The sequence below is a fragment of the Bactrocera oleae genome, chromosome 4 (genome assembly GCF_042242935.1).
Source record: "Bactrocera oleae isolate idBacOlea1 chromosome 4, idBacOlea1, whole genome shotgun sequence".
NCBI classification, from domain to species: Eukaryota; Metazoa; Arthropoda; class Insecta; order Diptera; family Tephritidae; genus Bactrocera; species Bactrocera oleae.
The window spans coordinates 11512160-11532924 of NC_091538.1; the positions used below are offsets into that span (position 1 = coordinate 11512160).

The 20765-nt window shown below is 31.6% G+C and overlaps 1 protein-coding gene across 4 annotated transcripts; it reads left to right on the forward strand.

The window, feature by feature from the left end:
• The first annotated feature begins 463 nt into the window (after positions 1–463).
• On the forward strand, positions 464–20509 carry LOC106622692 (UPAR/Ly6 domain-containing protein crok). 4 transcript variants are annotated; one of them, XM_014241948.3, is made up of 5 exons: positions 464–614; positions 8142–8795; positions 10945–11115; positions 11185–12111; positions 12921–20509. In XM_014241948.3, exons 2-4 carry the CDS (start codon positions 8738–8740, stop codon positions 11460–11462), a joined length of 507 nt encoding a protein of 168 aa, XP_014097423.1. In that variant the 5' UTR covers positions 464–614; positions 8142–8737; the 3' UTR covers positions 11463–12111; positions 12921–20509. The 4 variants fall into 4 exon arrangements, with proteins under 4 accessions (XP_014097423.1, XP_036231039.1, XP_014097426.1 ...); XM_036375146.2 differs by having other exon boundaries at positions 476–584; XM_014241951.3 differs by lacking the exon at positions 464–614 and adding an exon at positions 1503–1521.
• The last annotated feature ends 256 nt before the right edge of the window (positions 20510–20765 follow it).

Sequence of the window (20765 nt, forward strand, 5' to 3'; positions counted from 1 at the left end):
GGAGTCGATTACACTAAGTTAAAAATACGCGCATATGTCCGAAACTATTTGCTGGATAAACTTCAAATTTTCGAAGAATATTTTCAAATATATGCACATGCGATATACATGCAAAGAAATCGATTTTTTTCGACTTTAGCGTATGCCTCAGCATAAAATTAAAACACGAATATATTATATATTGTTTACGATATTCAATAATTTTTCTAAACGTGCTTCGCACTTATATTATATTTACATGTATTACTATTACAAACCAAAATTACTTACTGACTGAAATTGCTCCAAATTATAGCATACATACAGGCGTTATTTAGCATGCATTGTGCGGCATACGCCATGTAGACCCGGAAGACTGCAAATAACTGTCGAATATTTACAATGACACATGCCATACGAATGCAACACTGCGTAAAAATATCGATTGCTACTGCCGCTGCTTGGCCTAACGGCCTGTAGTTTGCTGGCTTGTACGCTTTCTGTATGCCCGCCAGTGTTTTCGTATCCAATCACGTAACGTCCTTGCTGGATGATTTAGCCGTGCTATTGTCATATCGAATAAACGTTTTCACATCGTTGTCCGGGTGCGAGCTAAATAGGAGATTGTCTCTTACGTAAATATCTATATAAAATTATTGAAAAAGAAAAATAATAAAAAATATTTAGAAAAAGCAAAAAAAAACTATGTGTGTGTGCTAGGCAAATAGCAGTAAACGTTGTAAAGGTTGCACAGCACTGAAAAGTACTGGTTAAAAGTTGAAAAACTTGCAACGCAGCAAAGAAAATCGATTACAAAATTTTGCACAATTTTCAGAGTTTTACGGCAAATGAAGAATGGCAGGCAGATGATGGCGGTGGTGCGGCAAGCAATTACGGTTTTCAAATGCATATACATACATATATAGCGATGTTGCAGACTGTCATAATTACAACGAGGGCATGGAAAAATTGTGCAATCTGTGCGAAGAAAAAATGTATTTGAAATTGCGAAGATATTTATATGAAAATATACATACATATATGCATGTATAGATATATAGATATGTGTATAAATGTATGACAGCAGCGCATACGTAATTCGAAAATAGAACCGAAGCATAACGGAAAAAACTTTATAAATGGCAAAGAAAAAAATTAGCAAATAGTGTTCAAAAGTGCAATGTTTCGCACGGTTTGCAGCGTTTCTGTCGTTTCTATAATTTTGCAGCAATTTTTGGCAAAATTTAAGAAAAACTTGCGCAAATTTGGCTTTTCTGTTTGACATTTTCGTTGTCATAAGCCAGCGATTCAATCGATATCTCTATGGTTGGCGGGCCCCCATACCAACCCACACATACGCGCACACATATACACACGCACACCTGCTTCGCAGTGCATAAACACACATACGCACAGCCGCTAAGCACCATGCCACACTAATTGGACGCAGTTACATAAGATTCGTGCTGTGTATTTGCAAGCGCAGCTGCAGCAAGTAACGGGATTAGCGTTACACTTGAAAACAAAAAGTTGGAAAAAAATGTTAAGTTGACTTTTTAAATAATTTTATTTTAATATTTCGCAGTTTAAATAGCAATTAAAGCATAAAGCGGGTGTTTGCAAACGAAATCTGTATGGGTGATAGTGTTGAAGTGGGTTTCGTATATTCATCTGTCGCTTCGTTTTCGCCTGCTGTCTGATTGTGTGTTAGCCTACGATCGCTCGTGTGAATGCGAAACCGTTAGTCAGCGTCCAGTATGAGAGTCGTTTGTCGGTTTTGCAGTTTTCGGCGCTACACAATCTATCGTATTTGAGGCTTAACATAACTAGGTCAGTTATTGAATTTTCAAACGAATTGCAATGCGCAAGCAACAAAAATAATAACAACAACCAACGTTGCATATATGACCAACGCAATGCATAACAATGAAATAAGCAACAAAAGCGTTTTAAGCGACAAAAAGAGACAGTAACGATTGGTTGAAGTGTTTGCCGTAGGTAGAAATGAAAGCAGGCAGAAAGGAAAAGGAAAAATGTGCAAAATGTGTGAAATGGCGTTGGCAGCGCTTAAAAGCAAAGCGGAAGCGACTGCAACTCAAAGGTTTCCATGCAAGAAAATGAGCGCAAGCAAATAAATTTCCAAAAAAGAAAAATGTATATATTTATCTGTGTGTGTGTGTGTGTGCGCTAACTACACAGCAATACAAAATAAATTCACAAATTTGTGCAACATGCTCCGTTGCCACTCCGTCAGCAGAGTCACTTTTCATTTGTTACTAAAATTTCAAAAGCGAAAACTTCTTGCCCTGCTATCACCATTATTGGCGTTGTCAATACATTTATGCTTGTATATGTGGCTATTGATCTCGCTGTAATTTTTTTTTGCTTTTGCTGTCATTATTCTACATTTTCATTTTTGTGCTTTAGCCACTTTGCTGTAGCTAGCGTTGTTGTTGTATTATTATTTTCGTTATGTGTATGTATGTATGTGTGTGTATTAAGGTGTGTGTGTGCGCTCATACATTCGCTAGGCAACCCACTAATAACAGCCACTAAAATCAATTCTCCAGCCCTAAAGAACGACAGTAGCACAATCATTGACATGTCAAATATACCTTAAAATGGCTTAGAACGGCTAAACTCAACTCGACAATTTGGTTGCATGTGCGTCTTTGTATTCATATACATTTACATATACATATAAATATATGCTGTTAATTGAATGATTCACAAGCCGAACGCCATAAAATTTGTTAGAGCGCGCTCATGTTACATATTATTGCTTATAACGGTAAATTATATACATTTGTGTGCATGTGTGCGTAAGTGCATATATATGTATATTCCTTTATGTATATACATAAGTAATTGTGGCACCTGCTTAAGTAGCTTTTGATATTTGATTTCACTACTTGATTCATATTTATAAATAGAATTATTTTCATTGTGTGTAATTAACCAAGCCGAAGCCGCTTCTACTCGTACCACCTTACATAATAGCATAATAGCGGACTGTCATACTTACATTTTTTTCTTCATCATATTATACAAGCGCTAGCGAGTTTTCCATGGCAAATAGAAATATAATGGCAATTTGTAACAAAATATGCTTGAACGTATCGTTATTAAATTCTTGATAAAGTGCTTGTATCCTCTTACATAACCGCTACAAGCATAGCAACTTGTTTCTTATGCAAAATGCATAGCCAATTTGCCTTTAACTGAGGGTTCACAAGACCGTTATTCGTGTACATCCACATTTTTACTTTTTTAATTTTTTTTCGATATTTTAAGAGTTGAAAGCAAATGAAGAAATTTATACAGCATTACATTTAACATACTTACGTACACTTATTTAGTTGGGTATTATTGCGACGAACTGCAAAATTCCATGAATTAAACATATTTTTCTATTAAAAGCAAGCAGCATTAATCTTTAATCATATATATAAATATTTTATTTATTTTTTCAATAAATATATTTATTCACGCTACCGAAGCCAACTTAGCACCTCGAAATTTATGTGAGTTGCCACTTTTTGCACACTATACTTAAAGAAAGAAAATGTTTCAATTGCTCGAGACCTTTGATATAACTTTGATATAACTTTTATTGTTTTCTCCGGTTAATGTTATTCATGTGGTATAATTGTAATGATTTAAATTGACGCCTAAATCTCTGGCAGCTCTCTTTGCCCTACCAAAAAGCTAAAAACTCTCTCCGCATGCATGATAGAGTACTCCAAAATTAGCCAAATTTCACAAAAACAAGAAAAAGTTTTAACTTCGACTGCACCGAAGCTATAATACAAGTAGTAGTCTTCACAGTTACATTTCTTATAGCATAAAGTGGTATAAAACATCTTTATCTTGATTTTGATCAGTCAGTTTGTAAGGCAGCTATATGTTATTGTGGTCTGATTTCGATAAATGAGCAGTTTCTTGTGTAGAAAAGTACGTGTGCACAATTTCAGATTGACATTTCAAAAACTGGTTTATGTACTTGTATATATACTTAATAAAATCACCGAAATTTTCTTCTAGATGGTAGAGACTTCCTGTCAAACTTAATACATAAGTATACTGTAAATATAAGTATACTTTATATACAAGTATAAGTATAAGTATACTGTAAATATAAGTATACTTAATATACAAGTATAAGTATACTGACAATTCGATGAGATAGAGTAGAGCCATGTACTGCACACAATAAGATCCAACAAATTAAAATCCAGCAGCTTTACGTTGAAATTTATTTAAGTCGCTGAAAAAACTTACATACATAGATATCCATATAAACAGCTCTACTTTGCAATCCAAATTTCAAATCTAAAATTTCAAAAGTGAATGAAAAAATATTAGGTGGAGTTGAGTATTTTAGCATCTTTTACAGCAGCTAAAATTTTAATTCGGAAACTAACTTAATCTTAAATCTTTATGAAAGCTCAAAACATTAGATTTCGCAAGTCCTGAAAAATAATAAAATAGTGTTTCTGCTGGCTAGATCATGCCGTCTTTTGGGACAATCTCACGCTGCTTAAGAATAGAGCGAGTTTTATGAATTTACTCATTATAATTGCGTACTTTGCTTGACCAAAAATGTTATATTACCGTTTTAGTAATAGATTTAGCTGGATAACTTCTTCTTACTATTATTCGCAAAGTGAGCATAGCTCAACATAATAGGCAGATTAGTGATGTGGTGTAGGATTTTTCATCAATATAACTAACAAAAGTAAGACACCTGAGAGTTCTGAGAGGCTTTTTCGTAAAATTCTTTGGAGTTTGTATTACAGTACTATGTCGACTCAGTTTCAAAATATAAGTCGTAATATTCCTTAAAATCTGGTATGCATAATTCCACGATAGTAGTACCTTCAATCAATGTACATATTATACAAGTTAACATTTAAACAATCAATTATTTTGATATGTTTTCTCCTCACAGTCCACATTAATGGGTACGTTCTTACCAACATTGCATGTTCTACAACATTGTACTTCTATAGAATGTAGTGTAAGCGGATAACATATTGTTACATGCCTACATATACTCATGTACAAATATATTATATTTATAGAACAGAATACTACAAATTCAATATAACGAAACCAGTTATATTCCCAATATAAGAAAACCAGTTATATTCCTGGTATAAAGCAGGAATATAACAGAAAATGCGAACTGCGTTCAGACAGGGCAACTTGTAATATGGCAACTTCGAGTTGCTTGTGCTCCGGCAGACTTTTAACTTTCTTGTTTGCTTCCGTTCGCTGCCACTAAATTGAATATTCCTTTGCATGTAAGATGTTTTTATACTCTGAGCAGAGTATATTAAGTTTGCCACGAAGTTTGTAACATCAGAAGGAAACGTCAGAGATGCTATAAATTATATATGTCCATCTGTCTGTCCATATATCTGTCTGTATATATGCGAACTAGTCCTTCAGTTTTTACGGTGTGATCTGAAAATTTGTACACGTACTTTTTTCTCCTATAATTCGTCGGAATCATACAAATTGACTGATCAAAATCAAGTTCTTGTATGGAAAGCTTTTTTATTTGATAAGGTATCTTCACGAAATTTGTCATTGGATTATTTTCCAAGGCTAAGCTACAATATCCGAACATATTGTTCAGATCGAACCACTATAGCATATAGCTGTCATACAAACTGACCGTACCAAATCAATATAAAGATATTTTTATAGCTTTTTATGCTAAAAGAGTTGCACCGGTGTAGGGTATTATATCTTCGATGAAGCCGTAGTTAGAGTTTTTTATTTGTTTTACCTAACTTTTAACCGAAACTTACCCGAATTCGAGAAAATAATATGAAAAAGACTATGTGAATGCGTTGGTCAACATCCAAAGTGAAATTACCGTTATTGAGCAACAAAAGTTTACTAGTTTGAACTCATTCTTATTACACTTTACTTGGCGCATCCGGACTATATTGCGAGTATTTAGTATTGAACTCAACTAGGTAAATGTCTGTTGGCTACACATAAAAATTTTTTGGCAAGAGAGCGGAACAGATAATAGAAAAGTTTGGTTTTTTCTCGCCATCCAAATGTTTTATAAATCTAAATTTCTATACAAGGCTTTACCGTATATACTTTGCTGCAACGTGACCATATGAAACGCCCACTAAGTCATCAAATAATGCCAAATCCATTTCCTATACGAAAGCCCTTACCGCTGAACACGCGACCACTCGCCACTACTTACATAAACTTATTGGTACTTATGTAGTGCATTGTGTGTGCGTGTGTGTATGTGTATGTACATTGTCTTTGCCGCTGTGACAGCCGACGATTATGTAAAATGCAAGCAAAGCAGTTGCAGGAAAATGTTCCTGCGCAACGTGAGCGCTATCAACAGCACATCAACACATCAGCAACGTCATTATTGTCATTCGTTTGCGTTCATTCTTGCATGCACAGCTCGGCAAAGAGTGGACGAGAAGTCGCCTGCAAGTGCTGATAGTGTTTGGGAGAAGAGAGCGTAATGAGTGTGCATTTTCAAGTATGAGTTCTGTGTCAAAATTGATTGCATTTACGTATGTAAGTTTGTATATGTATATATGTATGTACATATGTATGTATGTATTTTTGTATGTGTGTCAGTCTAAAATTTGCGAAAAACATAATGAAAAGAAAATTGCAATGTGTCCCATATCTGAAAAAGTAAGAACAAGCAGGCATTATTATATAGTACATATATATATATACATACACATATACATACGACTACATATATGTATATACATAAGTAAGCTTGTGTGCAAACTTTTTGTCGGCGGAAAGTGCAATCAACTAAAAATAACAACAGCACCACACGTTCAATATAAATCACGTACAAAATGAAAATTAAAAAAACAACAAATAATGGAAAAAGCAAATAAATTGTGAACAAGGGAAAATGGCAACGCTGAACATGTGCAAGCGTGTAAATCTTGGCAGTTGGATGCGACCACAACCGCAACACCCAATAAAGTGGATTAGGCCAATTACTTTGTGCCACAAAATTTCGGTCGGACGCAAGCAGGCAGTTGTTAAGCTAAATATGTTGTGACAGCAACAAGAATAACAAGAAAACTAACAACAGCAAAGCGAAAACTTCAAAACGAACTATGGATGTCATAATGTGTACATAATTTTTCCTTATGTACAACTGCTATATGCAGATACAGATACATATACATATTAGGGTGGGTGAAAAAAAATCGAATATATTGTTTTTGCTTGGTACGCTGAAAAATAGGTTCTGAGACCTCTCTAAAAAAAGTTCTTAATTGTAAAAGGAAGATTCGCTGCTTGCACTTTTATATATTTTTTTATTATCAGATAGAAAAATTTAAATATCGCTTCCAACTACGTGAAAAAATATTTTGTTTCCTAGATTTTGGAGAGAATTGAATGCTCTACAAAATGGTCTCTAACGATGTTTTTATAAACCTTACGCACGTATTAAGGCAAATTAAATTTTTTCTTATGAATTATATAACTCAATAAAAAAAAATCATTATGAAATGGAAAACCCATAGTTTTTTAGAAAATTTGTTGCTCTAAAAAAATGGTCTCACAAAATTTTTCGCGTTTTTAAGCGTGTAAGAGATATTTATCGCCAAGCATCAATGCATATCGATGGAGCGGAAAAAAAACTCGAAAATTTACTTTAAAACTGAGTGGGCCGCCTCTAGATGTTAAAATTTTTTTTTTTTGTCTAAACATTTTCTTTTTTTATAATCTACAGATTTTACCCTCAGGCTAGCAAAAAAAAATTTTTTTTCGCACCACCCTAATATATATATATTTTTTTCCTTTTAAAACCCAGGGTACCAAGCGAAAAAAAATACTCGATTTTTTTTTCATCCACCCTAATACATACATATATAAATATATATGCTTATGCGCAATGCTTCGCCCCTTCGCAGCCGCCATCACCCGCGTACATCGGCGTTTTCGCCTACGCAAATGCGCCCCAAAAGCCGTTGTCTGCTCATGGCGTTTGAATTCTTGCCATTTGCCAATGTTTCTTTGAAATACACATTTTCTCTAGTTTTATTGCATTTCGTGCATTTTGTGTTCTTTGCATTTCATCCAAATGACTTAACCGATTATTTTGTTGCATTTCTTTCGTATCATTATTGCAGTTCAGTGCGAGATGTCGGCATAACAGAACGTCAAATAATCAATCAGCCAGTTAGTCAGTCAGTCAGTGAGCCAGCACGACCGTGTGTAAAGTCTGTGTGACAGTGAGTTGGTGTGTCAGTTGCCGCAGAAAAGCCAGTTAAGCAGCAGAGCAGCCTGCGTGGCCGAGTCCAATTATTGTACCTGTGTATGAGACGTGCCCCGATTTGTGATTTTATTTCGACAGTGACAAAGTTTTGCTTCACACCCGTATACTGCGTGTATTAAGCGAACAATAAAAAGAAAAAAATAAACAACAACAACAAAAACAAAAACAAATAATAGCAATCAGCAAGCAAAATTACATAGTAAAAAGCAATACGGAAATAAGTTTAAAGAAAACTAACCGAAAGTTTCAAATATTAAACAAATAAATTGAAATTGAACTAAAAGTTCTTTTAGCGAACTACATTCGTAAGTAAAACCGCAGCGAACAACAACAATAGATTTGTTTTTATTCCTCATCAACAATTTTTTGTTAATCTCGTTGTTGTTGTGAATAAATCGATAATTGTATAATATCAAAAACACAAAACAAAACAAAAAAAAAACAAGAAAAATGTCACCACTAATGGAACGAACACTGCTGCTCTTGGGCATCCTTTGCTGTTTACAGGGTAAGTCTGACATATGAATATAAAATTTTACTTTATTTTATAGCTTAAGAATAAAAAATAATAAAATTTGCTTGAGATTTTGGAATATATGCTGCAGATTAATTGATATTTCAGTATTTGTGGGCGTGTAAATGTATGATACGCCTTCGAATATTTTTTGCACTTATATATACTTTAATTAATTAATTTATTTGTAAAAAGTTTTATTCCGAGAGCTTTGTTAATGCTTAAGGTGGGATATAAATGTCACTCCTCATTGCGATTCTTTACACAATTACATTTTATATTTATCGATTACCGGCAATGGTTCGATTTCATCAATCTGCAATAACAACCTCCGCAATGCGCCAAGGAACACGGTTTTATCAAGCTAACTCAATTTTTATTCGAGTTATCGCTTACACTAACAGTTGGAAGGGTATAGAGATATCTGAAACTGAATTTATCTCCGATTAGTTAAATAAATAGTATTACAAATAAACAATAGGTGAATAAAACTTTTAATGCCTCGTTCGAGCCATCTGTGTCGCGATGAATTGTGTCATTTAATTTATTGTGCCTTCACGAGAATAGTTTCTTTTCTTTTTGCCGATATACAAGTATGTACATATATTTAGAATTGGTACATATAACGAATATACTTATATGTTTGCTTATAAGTCGATATAAAATCTTGTAAAAATTAAATCATTATCTTTGCATAATTAGAATAATACGATTTACCTCAAAATATGCACCGTTTCGTTCGATAAGTTGTTGTCATTTTGAAGATAATTTCATAATTCAACTCTTGTAAAATCCTCACCCTTACTTACCTTAAAAAACTGCGATAGTTAATTCTCACAAGCTTCATTCTTTTCCGATAAGTGTGACCTAGCGTTGTTTTAACGGAAAACAATTCTTCTTCTATTGGCCAAATCTGGTCGCTTTTGTTTGACCGTTGATCTCGCCTTGGCTATCATTTGCGCCGTCTTACCGCGTTTCGATCAAGACCGTTTTCGCTTGACATTGTCGTAAGTGACCCCCTTTTCCTCACCAGTAACCATCTGCTTCAGAAATTAATCGATTTTATTGGGAATCAGCAGCGATTCACAGATAAAAATGCGGTTCATGAGGTTTTTTGCGTTAATTCGTCTGGCACCAATACATCAAGCTTTTTTTTAATCCAGCCTTATGAAAATAGTTTCAAATCTATTTTTGTTTAGCTGTTTAGCTCCTTGACAATCGAAACAGTGCTTACAAGACGGTCGGACTCGAGGATTTCCATTATTCTTTTTCGATATTTTCTACATTTGGCTTTCCAGAGCGTGGTGTATCCTTGACATGGAATCGTGTTTACCTTTATCAAAAAAACTGTAAAGTATAGCGTATTTTCTCTTTACTGATGTCCATCTTTGAAGCGTCCTCAAATAATACTGAGTCAAGCAATCGCAAAACTGGCTGACAAATTTTTTGGTACGAAATTTATCTCAAAAACGTTCTGGTGTCATACTAGTTCAAAACAGATACATAACTGTGAATGTACATGCGTGAAATCGACGCTGTTGTATGGAAGCGAAACATAGCTGATCTCGAACCGATCCCTCAGAAGCAATGTCCTCAAAAATTTGACATGGCGCAAACTTGTAGAGGCTCAGAGAGAAATAACAAGAAGAAAAAAAATTTAAACGGAATTTTTATAGCATATTCATCAAAGTTTGGTCTGCATACCCAGAATGCAGTCGGCTTTGTTGCTTACACCAAAGGTATAAACGCTTTCTTTATTTCTTAAAGAACAACTAAGGATATTCAAAAATTTCTTTATGGTTACCTTCGGCATATTGTAAATGAAAGAGATCTGGCTCCAATTATATGCTTGCCCATAAAATGTTATGCTCTATTGAAATGAGAAGAAAATGTGGATAGTGCCCATATTTTACTTTTTTATAATGTAATTAATACGACAGATTTCGAAATTTGAACGAAAATATTTCGAATTTCGACTGTAACTTCGAAAAATTTTAAAATTGTTTTTTATTAAGAAAGCAATATCTCGTAAAAAATTGATTTGGCCCAATACTCATAAAAAAGTCAATATTTAAGATTTTTATTTTAAAAACATACATAACACTCTCTTACAATAAATGGCAACGCTATTTTCTTATTGCAGCAACCACTGCGCTGATGTGTTACGATTGTAATAGCGCCTACGATCCCAATTGCGGTGATCCATTCGAACCCTATACCTTGGGTAAGGTGAATTGCACTCAGCAGGAGGTTAAGGAACATCTTAAGGATAAATACACCAAACCATTGCTCTGCCGTAAGACAACACAAAAGGGTGAGTACACAGTCTAGTGAAAGCTAGTAATTAGGTAATTCGATAACTTACACTCTTATATCATTTCAGTTTATGGCAAGGTGCGCGTGGTGCGCGGCTGCGGTTATATACCCGATAAGAGCGATGATGGGCTGTGCATGAAACGCTCCGGCACACATGACGTGCAGGCAATTTATTGTGCGTGCACATCTGAGCTGTGCAATCATGCTGCCTCCACATTGTATCAGAGCAACAATCATCCCATACTATCGGCATTGCCCTATACATTAGCAGCGTTCTTTGTTTGGTTTGCCACATTTTCGAGTCATTTCAATATCAATGCTTTTGGTGCTGTGCAAAATTCATAAATACGAGATATACAAAAGCCTACACGCATATATAGTAGAAATTAATAAGCATATACATACAAGCATACATACAGACATATGTTAGATGTGTATATGTGTATTGAGGAAATGAAGTCGCGTTGTTTTCATTTTATCACTTTGAGTTTGGAAAGTCATCACAGAGTCATATACACACACCCCAACACACACACACACACACATACACACATGCATTGCATAACTAAAGCGAAATAGAGCAAAGAAAACGCAAGTAAAAGAAGCAGTTAATTAGGAATAAAGTAAGAAAAGGAAAGCGAAAACGAAAACGAAAACAAAACCAACAATTACGGTTACAAAGAAAATGCATTAAAAGCTGTGGGGTGTTTAAAGGAGTTTAAAGGAGAACAACGCAGCCCAGCAGGAAAAACATGTGTTGCATAAGCAGTAAAATGAAATCAGCACATTTGAAATTACATAACCACATACCAGCTAATATAAAGAAATAAACTAAATTAATAGCAATTATTACGATAAACAGCGATTTGTTCAACTAAAAGCGAAAGCAAGCATCATTACCGTATATGTTGCCCCTAAAAGTATGCTAATAAATATATTTTCGTTCGGAGACCATGCAAGTGACAAAGTCAAAAAGAATTGTTGTCAAAAACAGGTAAGAGAACAAAAACAATTATTTACAATTAAGAGCTTATATCCACAGCGCACGTCAGGAAAAAAACGTTTGTTTGTGAATTTTTTTTGAAGAGGCATTTTATTTAATATTATTTATATATAAATAAAAATAATGTATATTTACAGAATTTAATGTACATATATACGTTAATAATTGGCGATGCATTTTGTAAAATTATGGACTCTCTTTGTAGCATAGCCGATATTAGGGAGCATCTTCGAAAGAAGTTGTCTGGCGGTGAGGAGCAGTTTTCTGCTTGAATTAACTCATATCCCAAAACACAAAAAAAACAAAAATAATCTCTTATAGTTAAAAAAAAACATATATAATATATGATATGCATTGTCATTTGACGATGAACATCTCGTAAACGCTCAACGTTAATTGAAAAATTTTTGAAGAAAATTTTTGTAGAGCAGCAAGTTTTCTACAAAACTATGAGTTTTCCGATTTATAGATTTATAATGACGTATTTTCATTGAGTTATAAAATTGATAAGAAAAAAAAAATTGGCTTTAAATAATCAAACTTCAACCGTTAATAGCTTTTAAACGATTAAGTTTATGTAAACATCACAACAGACCTTTTTTGTAGAGGTGTTTTTCTTAAAGGTGCCTAAGAACCTATTTTTCAGAGTATCAAGCAAAAAAAATATTAGATTTTTTTGACCCACCCTATTGTAGATTCAATATATTTGCAGAAAAAATTACTCACATTCAAAATTCAGTGAATATAATCACTTAATGCTATTTTATGCTAATAATTTTTATTCTCTTTTTATTTTTTAGGTTATGTTACAATTAAGGCATACCACTTGCGCAAATGTGCGGGCCAGCGCTGCTGCGTATGTATGTGGCTGTTATTAAACAATACGCATACATATATATGTATATACATAATTAACTTACTTATTCAATATGACATTTAAGTTATTAGGAAGATAACAAAACAAAAAATAAAATAAAACTTAAACAAGAAAAAAATCAAATACAAGGAAAACAAAAACAACTGCCGTCACATGTCTTGCGAAGAAATATTCGAAATTTTTAATAATAGTTTCACAGTGTATATATGTATGTATGTATACTATAGTTCTAAATGTAACCAACACATGCTGACACTTACGACATACGCCATACATATCTACGTATGAAAGTGTTATGTAGTAGTTGTTTTGTAAAAAAAATTAATTAAATTAGAAAAAGTATCAATTTTTTTTTAATTCTTCACATGAAATTGTGTTTGCAATGTTACTGCGGCAAGCCAGTATTTGTGCTTAAAGGGTTGTATCCACTTGCAAGTCAGAAAGAAAGCGTTTTTTCGTGAATTTTGTTTAAAGAGTGATTTTATTTAAAAAATAAATAAACATAATGCAAGTTCACAAAATTTAATGTACTTTAATAATCGGTGATTCATTTGGCAAAATTTTGTTTAACCCTTGCTACCGTAGCCGATCACTAGTAGTGCCACCGAAAAAAGGTGTCTGGCGGTGCGGTAGTTTATGCTGCTTAAAATTAACTCAAATTCAAAAAGCAAAAACAATTGTTATTAAAATAGTTGAATGCCGGTAATAATCAAGGCAGTAATCACAAATTTCATTTTTGACATAATAACGACTACGCCTAAAAAATTTTCGATATTTTGTGAAAAAATTTACACTTCCGAGTTCGAAATTCGAAATTATTATCAAAAATCTTAGTGCTGATAAATATATATAAGTACGTGGTGTGAAAATTTCAAATCGATCGCTCCCTTTAGTCGTTTCGAAAAATTTTTTCTCACCGACTGTGAAAACAGTGTTGATTACACTAAGTTAAAAAATTCGTAGAAATACGCTCATATCTTCGAAACTATTTGCGAAATCAAATTTTAATTTACGAAGCATATTGTCAGAAATGCGTACATTCGTTATATATGCAAAAGAAATTGTATTATTTTTTAATTCACAAGTGGTTATGACCCCTTAACGCCTGCTGGTTGTAAAGTGTTGAAAAAGTGTATGCAAATTTCTTAACTACTTTATAAATAGTGTGTGTTATTAAATACAGCATTTTCTATACAACGCCACCACGTTGGAAACACTAAGCTGCCAACCACTGTTGTATAGTCTTACCTTTGAAATATTACTTTAACAGTTGCAAGCAAAAAAGAAATACTAAAAATAACTACATACAAAATGAAACACAATAAAAAATGCATTTTAAATGTTCATAGGTAACACTTAACGCAACACTAGTCTCGCTCTCAGATGCTACATAAACTAACATTTGTTTTAGCAACAAAAAAAGAAATGTTGCTTTCGAAGTTGGCTCTGCTGCATTATTGCAAAAATAATAACTTAGTTTTTAGCTACATCTTCCATTATTTGCATATGTAACAGTTAAATGCTGTTATATTTTGACAAAAACACACAAAGTAGGCGTCTATACATACAGCTGTATGTATGTCGCATTCAAAAGGCGGTCCTTAAGGGTAAGGATGAGATATAAGCAAAACACAGCGTAAACAATTTGTAAATTTAGCAAATGTAATAAATAAATTACAATACTTAAAATCAAATAAGAACTTATTGTTTTAAAGCAACTAAATACATTGTAAATCATAAAATACTAGTATTCAACGCAAATACAACGCATACAACAACAAATTATGAAAATGCAATTAATTTAAATACATAAAAATGCGCGCAATATTGCAAAAGAACATATACACGCATACACGCATAGAAGCATACATACTTACATATGTGAAGCAAGTGAAATAAAGTCGCCTATCAACTTATAAAAACTAAATAAAAATTAAAGATCATGACTACATAAATTTACATATAAACACGCAAAATACGAACATACACATACTCAATATATATATTATATGCATGAAACCACAAATTTTGTCCACAAAAAAAAAATTAAAATATTAACAATAAAATGTAACAGTCATTAAGCCATTAAAAATATATATAATTTAGTACACATGCGCCACACTGGATAAGGAAAGTAATCACGAACCTTTAATAAATTCCATAAAAAATACATAACTTAATAATACATATGTATATGTATGTATATAATGCGAAAAAGCTTAACAAAGAAATAAAGACGAAGGAGTGTAAACATAAAGCTGCGCATAATATTAGTCTTTGTAATGACACTCATCGAAAAACAACAACACGAACACACTTAATAACACTATACAGTAAAGAACACAACAAAAAGAAAATAGTTAAAAAGCATAATTAAAAAATAATAATAAATAAAAATTTAAAACATATTTATTTTGTTTCAAAAATTTAAAATTTTTCTTAAAAACATATATTCAATTAAAGCAAAGTACAGTTTTAATTATTTGTGCATTCAAGTGAGATTAAATGCGATATGTATGAAAATCACATAAAAAACATATGTTGCGTTACAGTGTCTGGTTGGTGCCTAAAACAAAATTTAAACAAAACATTTTTAACAATAAATTTAAATTAAATTTTATTTACAGAATTATATAACATCAGGGTTGCAATTAATACATTCAAAAATAATAATAAAAAAATGTTAAACACAAATTTTAATTAAAAATAATTTTTTTTTTTTTTGGAATTTGGAATCGCAATTGTAACATCTTCAATACTCCAGAGCAGTGTTCGGCAAACCTACACATTCAAATGGTTTATATATATCAATTTTTAATTCTGATTATCGGAATAAAAATAAAATTTTTAATTTTCAATTCTAATTTTTAAATTTTTTGGGATGGAAAATCTCAAATTATAAACTAAAAAAATATAATATATAAACGACAGTAAATTGTTACAAGAAGCAGCGAAATTTTGCATACAGAGAATATGCAATGTTAATAACATGTTTGCGCCACAAAGTTGCAGCAGAGAATGTTAATGAGTCAGTGCTGTTCTAACAGAGAAGTTAAAGAATATTAATTTCGATTTTGTATTAAACACCTAAAACATTTAAATTTACAAATTTTTAAATTAAAAAAACCAAAATCGAAATTTTAAATTGAAAATGTAATTTTTAATTCAAAATTTTGTAATTAAAAAATTTGCAAGCCTGCATAACACATACATACTTATGCATACTCACATTGGTGATATTTTATTATATATTATGGTGTTGTACATGATTTTTGTTATAGTCTATTATGTATACTTTTAATTTCAAAATTAAAAAAATGTTATTAAAAAAAATTATTTAAAAAAATTTAAAAAAAAAAATTACATATCATCATTTCCTTGCAGTATTTTTATTGTAAATTAGTTTACGTACACATATATTTATATTAAAGTTTATTTTATTGAAAACTTTGCTTTTTCCACAAAACTGACTGTGTTATTGCGTATGTTAATATTCCGTCGATTGATGCTATTTTGTAAGAAGTGTAAATATTTCATACATTTCTAAACTACTTTAAGATATTCAGTGATTTCAGTCAACAGTTGTGTGATATAATCATTTACCAATTATATAGTCTAGATATTAATCTACTACCACTCAAACAAATTTTTCAATTATTATAATATACTCAATTCCATAAGCAATATAACGGTACTACAATGATCATATCTACTACTTAGTGAAATTAGCGCACGATACTTAATAGAAAGTAACTGTAAATGGCTATTATAGGAAGTCTCGATTGAATAATTTTTAATAAATTTCGTTTTCAGCAGTCGTTAATAGCTGTTATATTTACATTACTCGAAGGAAAGAACAAGACTTTCACTTGTTATACGAAATGCGGCATTATGCTGCAGCTGTTGTTACACTTAAGGGGTTATAGCCACTTGCTAGTGAAAAACACACGTTTGTTTGTGAATTCTTCATAGCTCCGTAACTATTTGCTAACTTCACATTTTCGAAGAATATTTTCAAATATATACAAAAAGAAATGATGGTTATGAAATTAAAAAGTAGCTATAACCTCTTAACCTAACTAATTGTTACGTAAATTTCCGACGAGATACAGATTTATTTAAATTTTACTAACTAAAATTCGGTCTCGAATTCGATCACGAAAAGAAAAGAAATCGAAAATTCAAGCGCTGTTTTGTGTACAAAAATAATACGAATTACTCAGCCTACTTTTCTGCGGCAGTTGGGACTTCTTAATAACTTCTTAATGGGCCTATGATATATTTTAATATATTTTTATCAGTTTTTTCATTTCAATACAGTTACTCGTTTGTTACCACAAGTGGTATGCTGTTCTCGTTATAATAAACGATAGTTTTAACTTAACTTTGTAACTATAAAAAATGCGTGTAGCGTATTAAAAATCATTTAAATTACTAGTTAATTATTATAATGAAAATATTAACACATAGTATAGCGCTTATGTCGAAAACACTTATCAACGGAAGTATTTTTACCAAAAATTTAAGCTACTCAACACGCCTTTACACATAACAACACCATTCACGCGCATATTAAACACACCCTACTGTATTAAAAAGAAAAAAAAACAACAGTTAGAACAATGTCAGTCATTCATAAAGCAGCAACAAATCTATTATTAACAAATAATTAATAAATTATACTTAAATAATATGATAAATAAATACAAAAAAAAAATTTATGAAAAGGCGAGCAATGTTGCGCAAACTTTGAAATCGACGAAGGTTGAAGGTGAAAGAATTCTGCAAACCAACAACAATGTTACACCCGATTTATGACCACTATAGAAAATGTGTTGAATTCAATTACGCTAAGTACATGTGTTTATCACTTTATACATACATATATGCGTGCAAGCTAATTATGTATATACATACATACACATTTGTGGCTATACACAAAGCAAGAAAAAAAGTAACAGAAACAAAAAATTAAAATTAAAAATAAAAAAATATTTTTAATTTAATAATTAGTTATTTACTAAAAATACTTAATAAACCAAAGAGGAAATTGAAATTAAAGTAAGCACACACACAAAATGAAAAGCAACAACAAATAATAAACACATTGAAATTGAGAAAAACACAATACGAAAAGATTAATATATTTAATAAACTTGAAATTTATGTAGATATATTAACTAATTTTAAAAATTAAAAATAAATTTAAATCATTAAACGAAATGATAATAACAAAAAAAAGAAAAATTCTTCAAGAAACAACAAACACTAGCCGACAAAAACAGAAAAACCAAAAATTACAATAAACAAACGAAAACTAAGCAAACAAGTAAAATAATTATATAAATAAGTAATGAAAATAAAAGCAAAAAGCAAAAAGTTATTAAGCCTAAAGTATAATTATTTCAATATGAAATAGTAAAACAAATCATTAACTAATTATGTAGACGAGTGCAGCAGGCAAGTAAAACTCAGCAGTGATGCTAAAAAAATAATAAAGCAAGTATGCAAAACAAAATGTTTAGAAAAGCGAAAGCAGCAACTATTGAAAAGTACGATAAAAACAAATATATAATTCTTCACTACATTTAGATAAAATATTATAAATTGATTTATTAACGAAAGTGAGTTGATTGCGTTAGTAAATGCAAGCGAATTATACTGAATTAAAAACTATTGCAAAAAAATTGACACAGCTGTTGAGCGCAATGCCAACAGCATAATGATGATCTAAATATTACAAAAACAATGTATACACGTTCTTTAAGTTGACACCCATTACTAGGCATTACTAGGCAATCATACATATGTATAATGTATTCTGCCATACAAAAAATACAGCACCCACATAGCAACAGAAAGTATATGCATTAATAATATTATATAAAATTAAAAATTATAAACTAAAAATAATAAAATAAAATATATAAACAACAGTAAACTTTTACAAGAAACAGCGCAACGGTCTTGCATTAACAAAGCCAGCTGTAACAACACGAACAAAGAAGCGAAATTTTACATACTGTATATATAGAATGTTAATAACATGTTTACAGCAACATTGAGCTACGCCACAAAGTTGCAGCAGAGCATATTAAGGCATAAGATTAATGAATAACATTAACATTCTCTATATTACTCCACAAAGCAGCAGCAGAGAATGTTAATAAAACATAGCTGCCCTCAGTTGGCAGTTGATAAGCTGTTAAATATATTGTATTGCAATGTATTCGCTGTTTAAAGCATGCAAACGGTAAACAGCAATTCGTTAAACATTTACATAACTGTCGTGCACTGCTCGTGGTGCGCTTCATTCTTTCGTGGTGCATGTTATTCGTACGTGTTGGTTTATTGAGAAGTAATATGTTTTTATTTTATTTCTATTTGAAATTTTCGCTGCGCCAATGTTGCTGTTGTCGAAGCGTGTATATCAAATGCACTGGTTTTTATTGACAACAAAGCGTGCAAATTTTAATTTTTTAAATATTATGGCATTATGCTGAGTTATGGCATTATATTTGTTGTAGTTCTCGAGCTGAAGTTTTGACAGTCGAAAATAAAGCGCAATGAAATTTCTTTACTGCCAGAATTAATTCTCAAAGTTTGGCATTGTTAAGCACTATAATCTGGTTTAACCGCTTAAAAACTGTGCAAATTTATTTAAAATTTAGCTGGCAAATGTAGTTTAAACAGTTTATACAAATATCTTCAATTGAAATTAAAATTTGTGTTCTACAAATTTACTTTGTGTGCAATAAGCTTATGCTTCTCGCGAAGAATTGAATTTAATTGTCTGTGCCATGTTTTTTTTTCTTACAAATTTTGTACTTATGAAACCTGGTAATGTTGATCGAAATGGAGTAAGATTGAGCACGTAGCAGCGAGCAGCATAACAGCGGCTGTGTCTAATAAAAAAGCAAGCAACAGAGGCTGCCAAAACCAAACTGTTGAAATAAATAATAATAATAATAATAATAATATATGCATAAATTCTAAATGATCGTATGTGTTTTTAACCACTTATATAAAAGTATTTAAAACTGTTTTTGGTGTCCTTTAGTTTTTGCAACAAATTACACTTGCATACATTTATAATTTCCACTAATAATTGTATATGAATACAACGACTTTCCCTCGAATTAACAGCAAGCTTACTGTACACCTGTTAACTCAATATATTTAATATGTGTTTGTCTTCATTTCAACCAGTATTATTTATGTTGCTAATATAATAGAAACATGAACATGTGACGAAGGCATTATTGTTTATCTCCATGAAATTATTAATAATGCAAAATCGAAAAGAACTTTTGAAGCAACTATTATTGTCATGTGGAAAACAGTAGTTGAAATTAACTCAATAAAGAATAAAGGAGAAAATCATGTTGTTGATAAGTTTATCAATATTTTGTTAATGAATTCTGAAGAAATTGTTATTTTCTAGTAAATAAGTCTGTAAAGCTCCGCTTGTAGAAGAAATCAATAAATAAATTAAATAAAAAAAACCAAAAATAGTACAACTCAAGATTTATTGTCAACGGGCTTGCTATTTGTTTGGTGCGATTGGCAGAGAATCATCCACTATGAATTGCTATACTACGAAAAAACTTTTAATACGTGCCTGTATTGTCAAAAATTGGAACGTCTGAAGGAAGCAGTCACTCAGTAGCGACTAGTTTTAGCCAATTGAAGAAGTATGTATAGCTATACATCAGGACCATGTCAGGCCACACACATCGATAGTGACTCGCCGGTAATGCCGGAACCT

Coding starts and splice junctions, on each gene's coding strand:
- LOC106622692 (XM_014241948.3), top strand. CDS start 8,738: ATGTCACCACTAATGGAACGAACACTGCTGCTCTTGGGCATCCTTTGC. Junction 8,796..10,944: donor CATCCTTTGCTGTTTACAGG/GTAAGTCTGACA, acceptor TTCTTATTGCAG/CAACCACTGCGCTGATGTGT. Junction 11,116..11,184: donor CCGTAAGACAACACAAAAGG/GTGAGTACACAG, acceptor ATATCATTTCAG/TTTATGGCAAGGTGCGCGTG.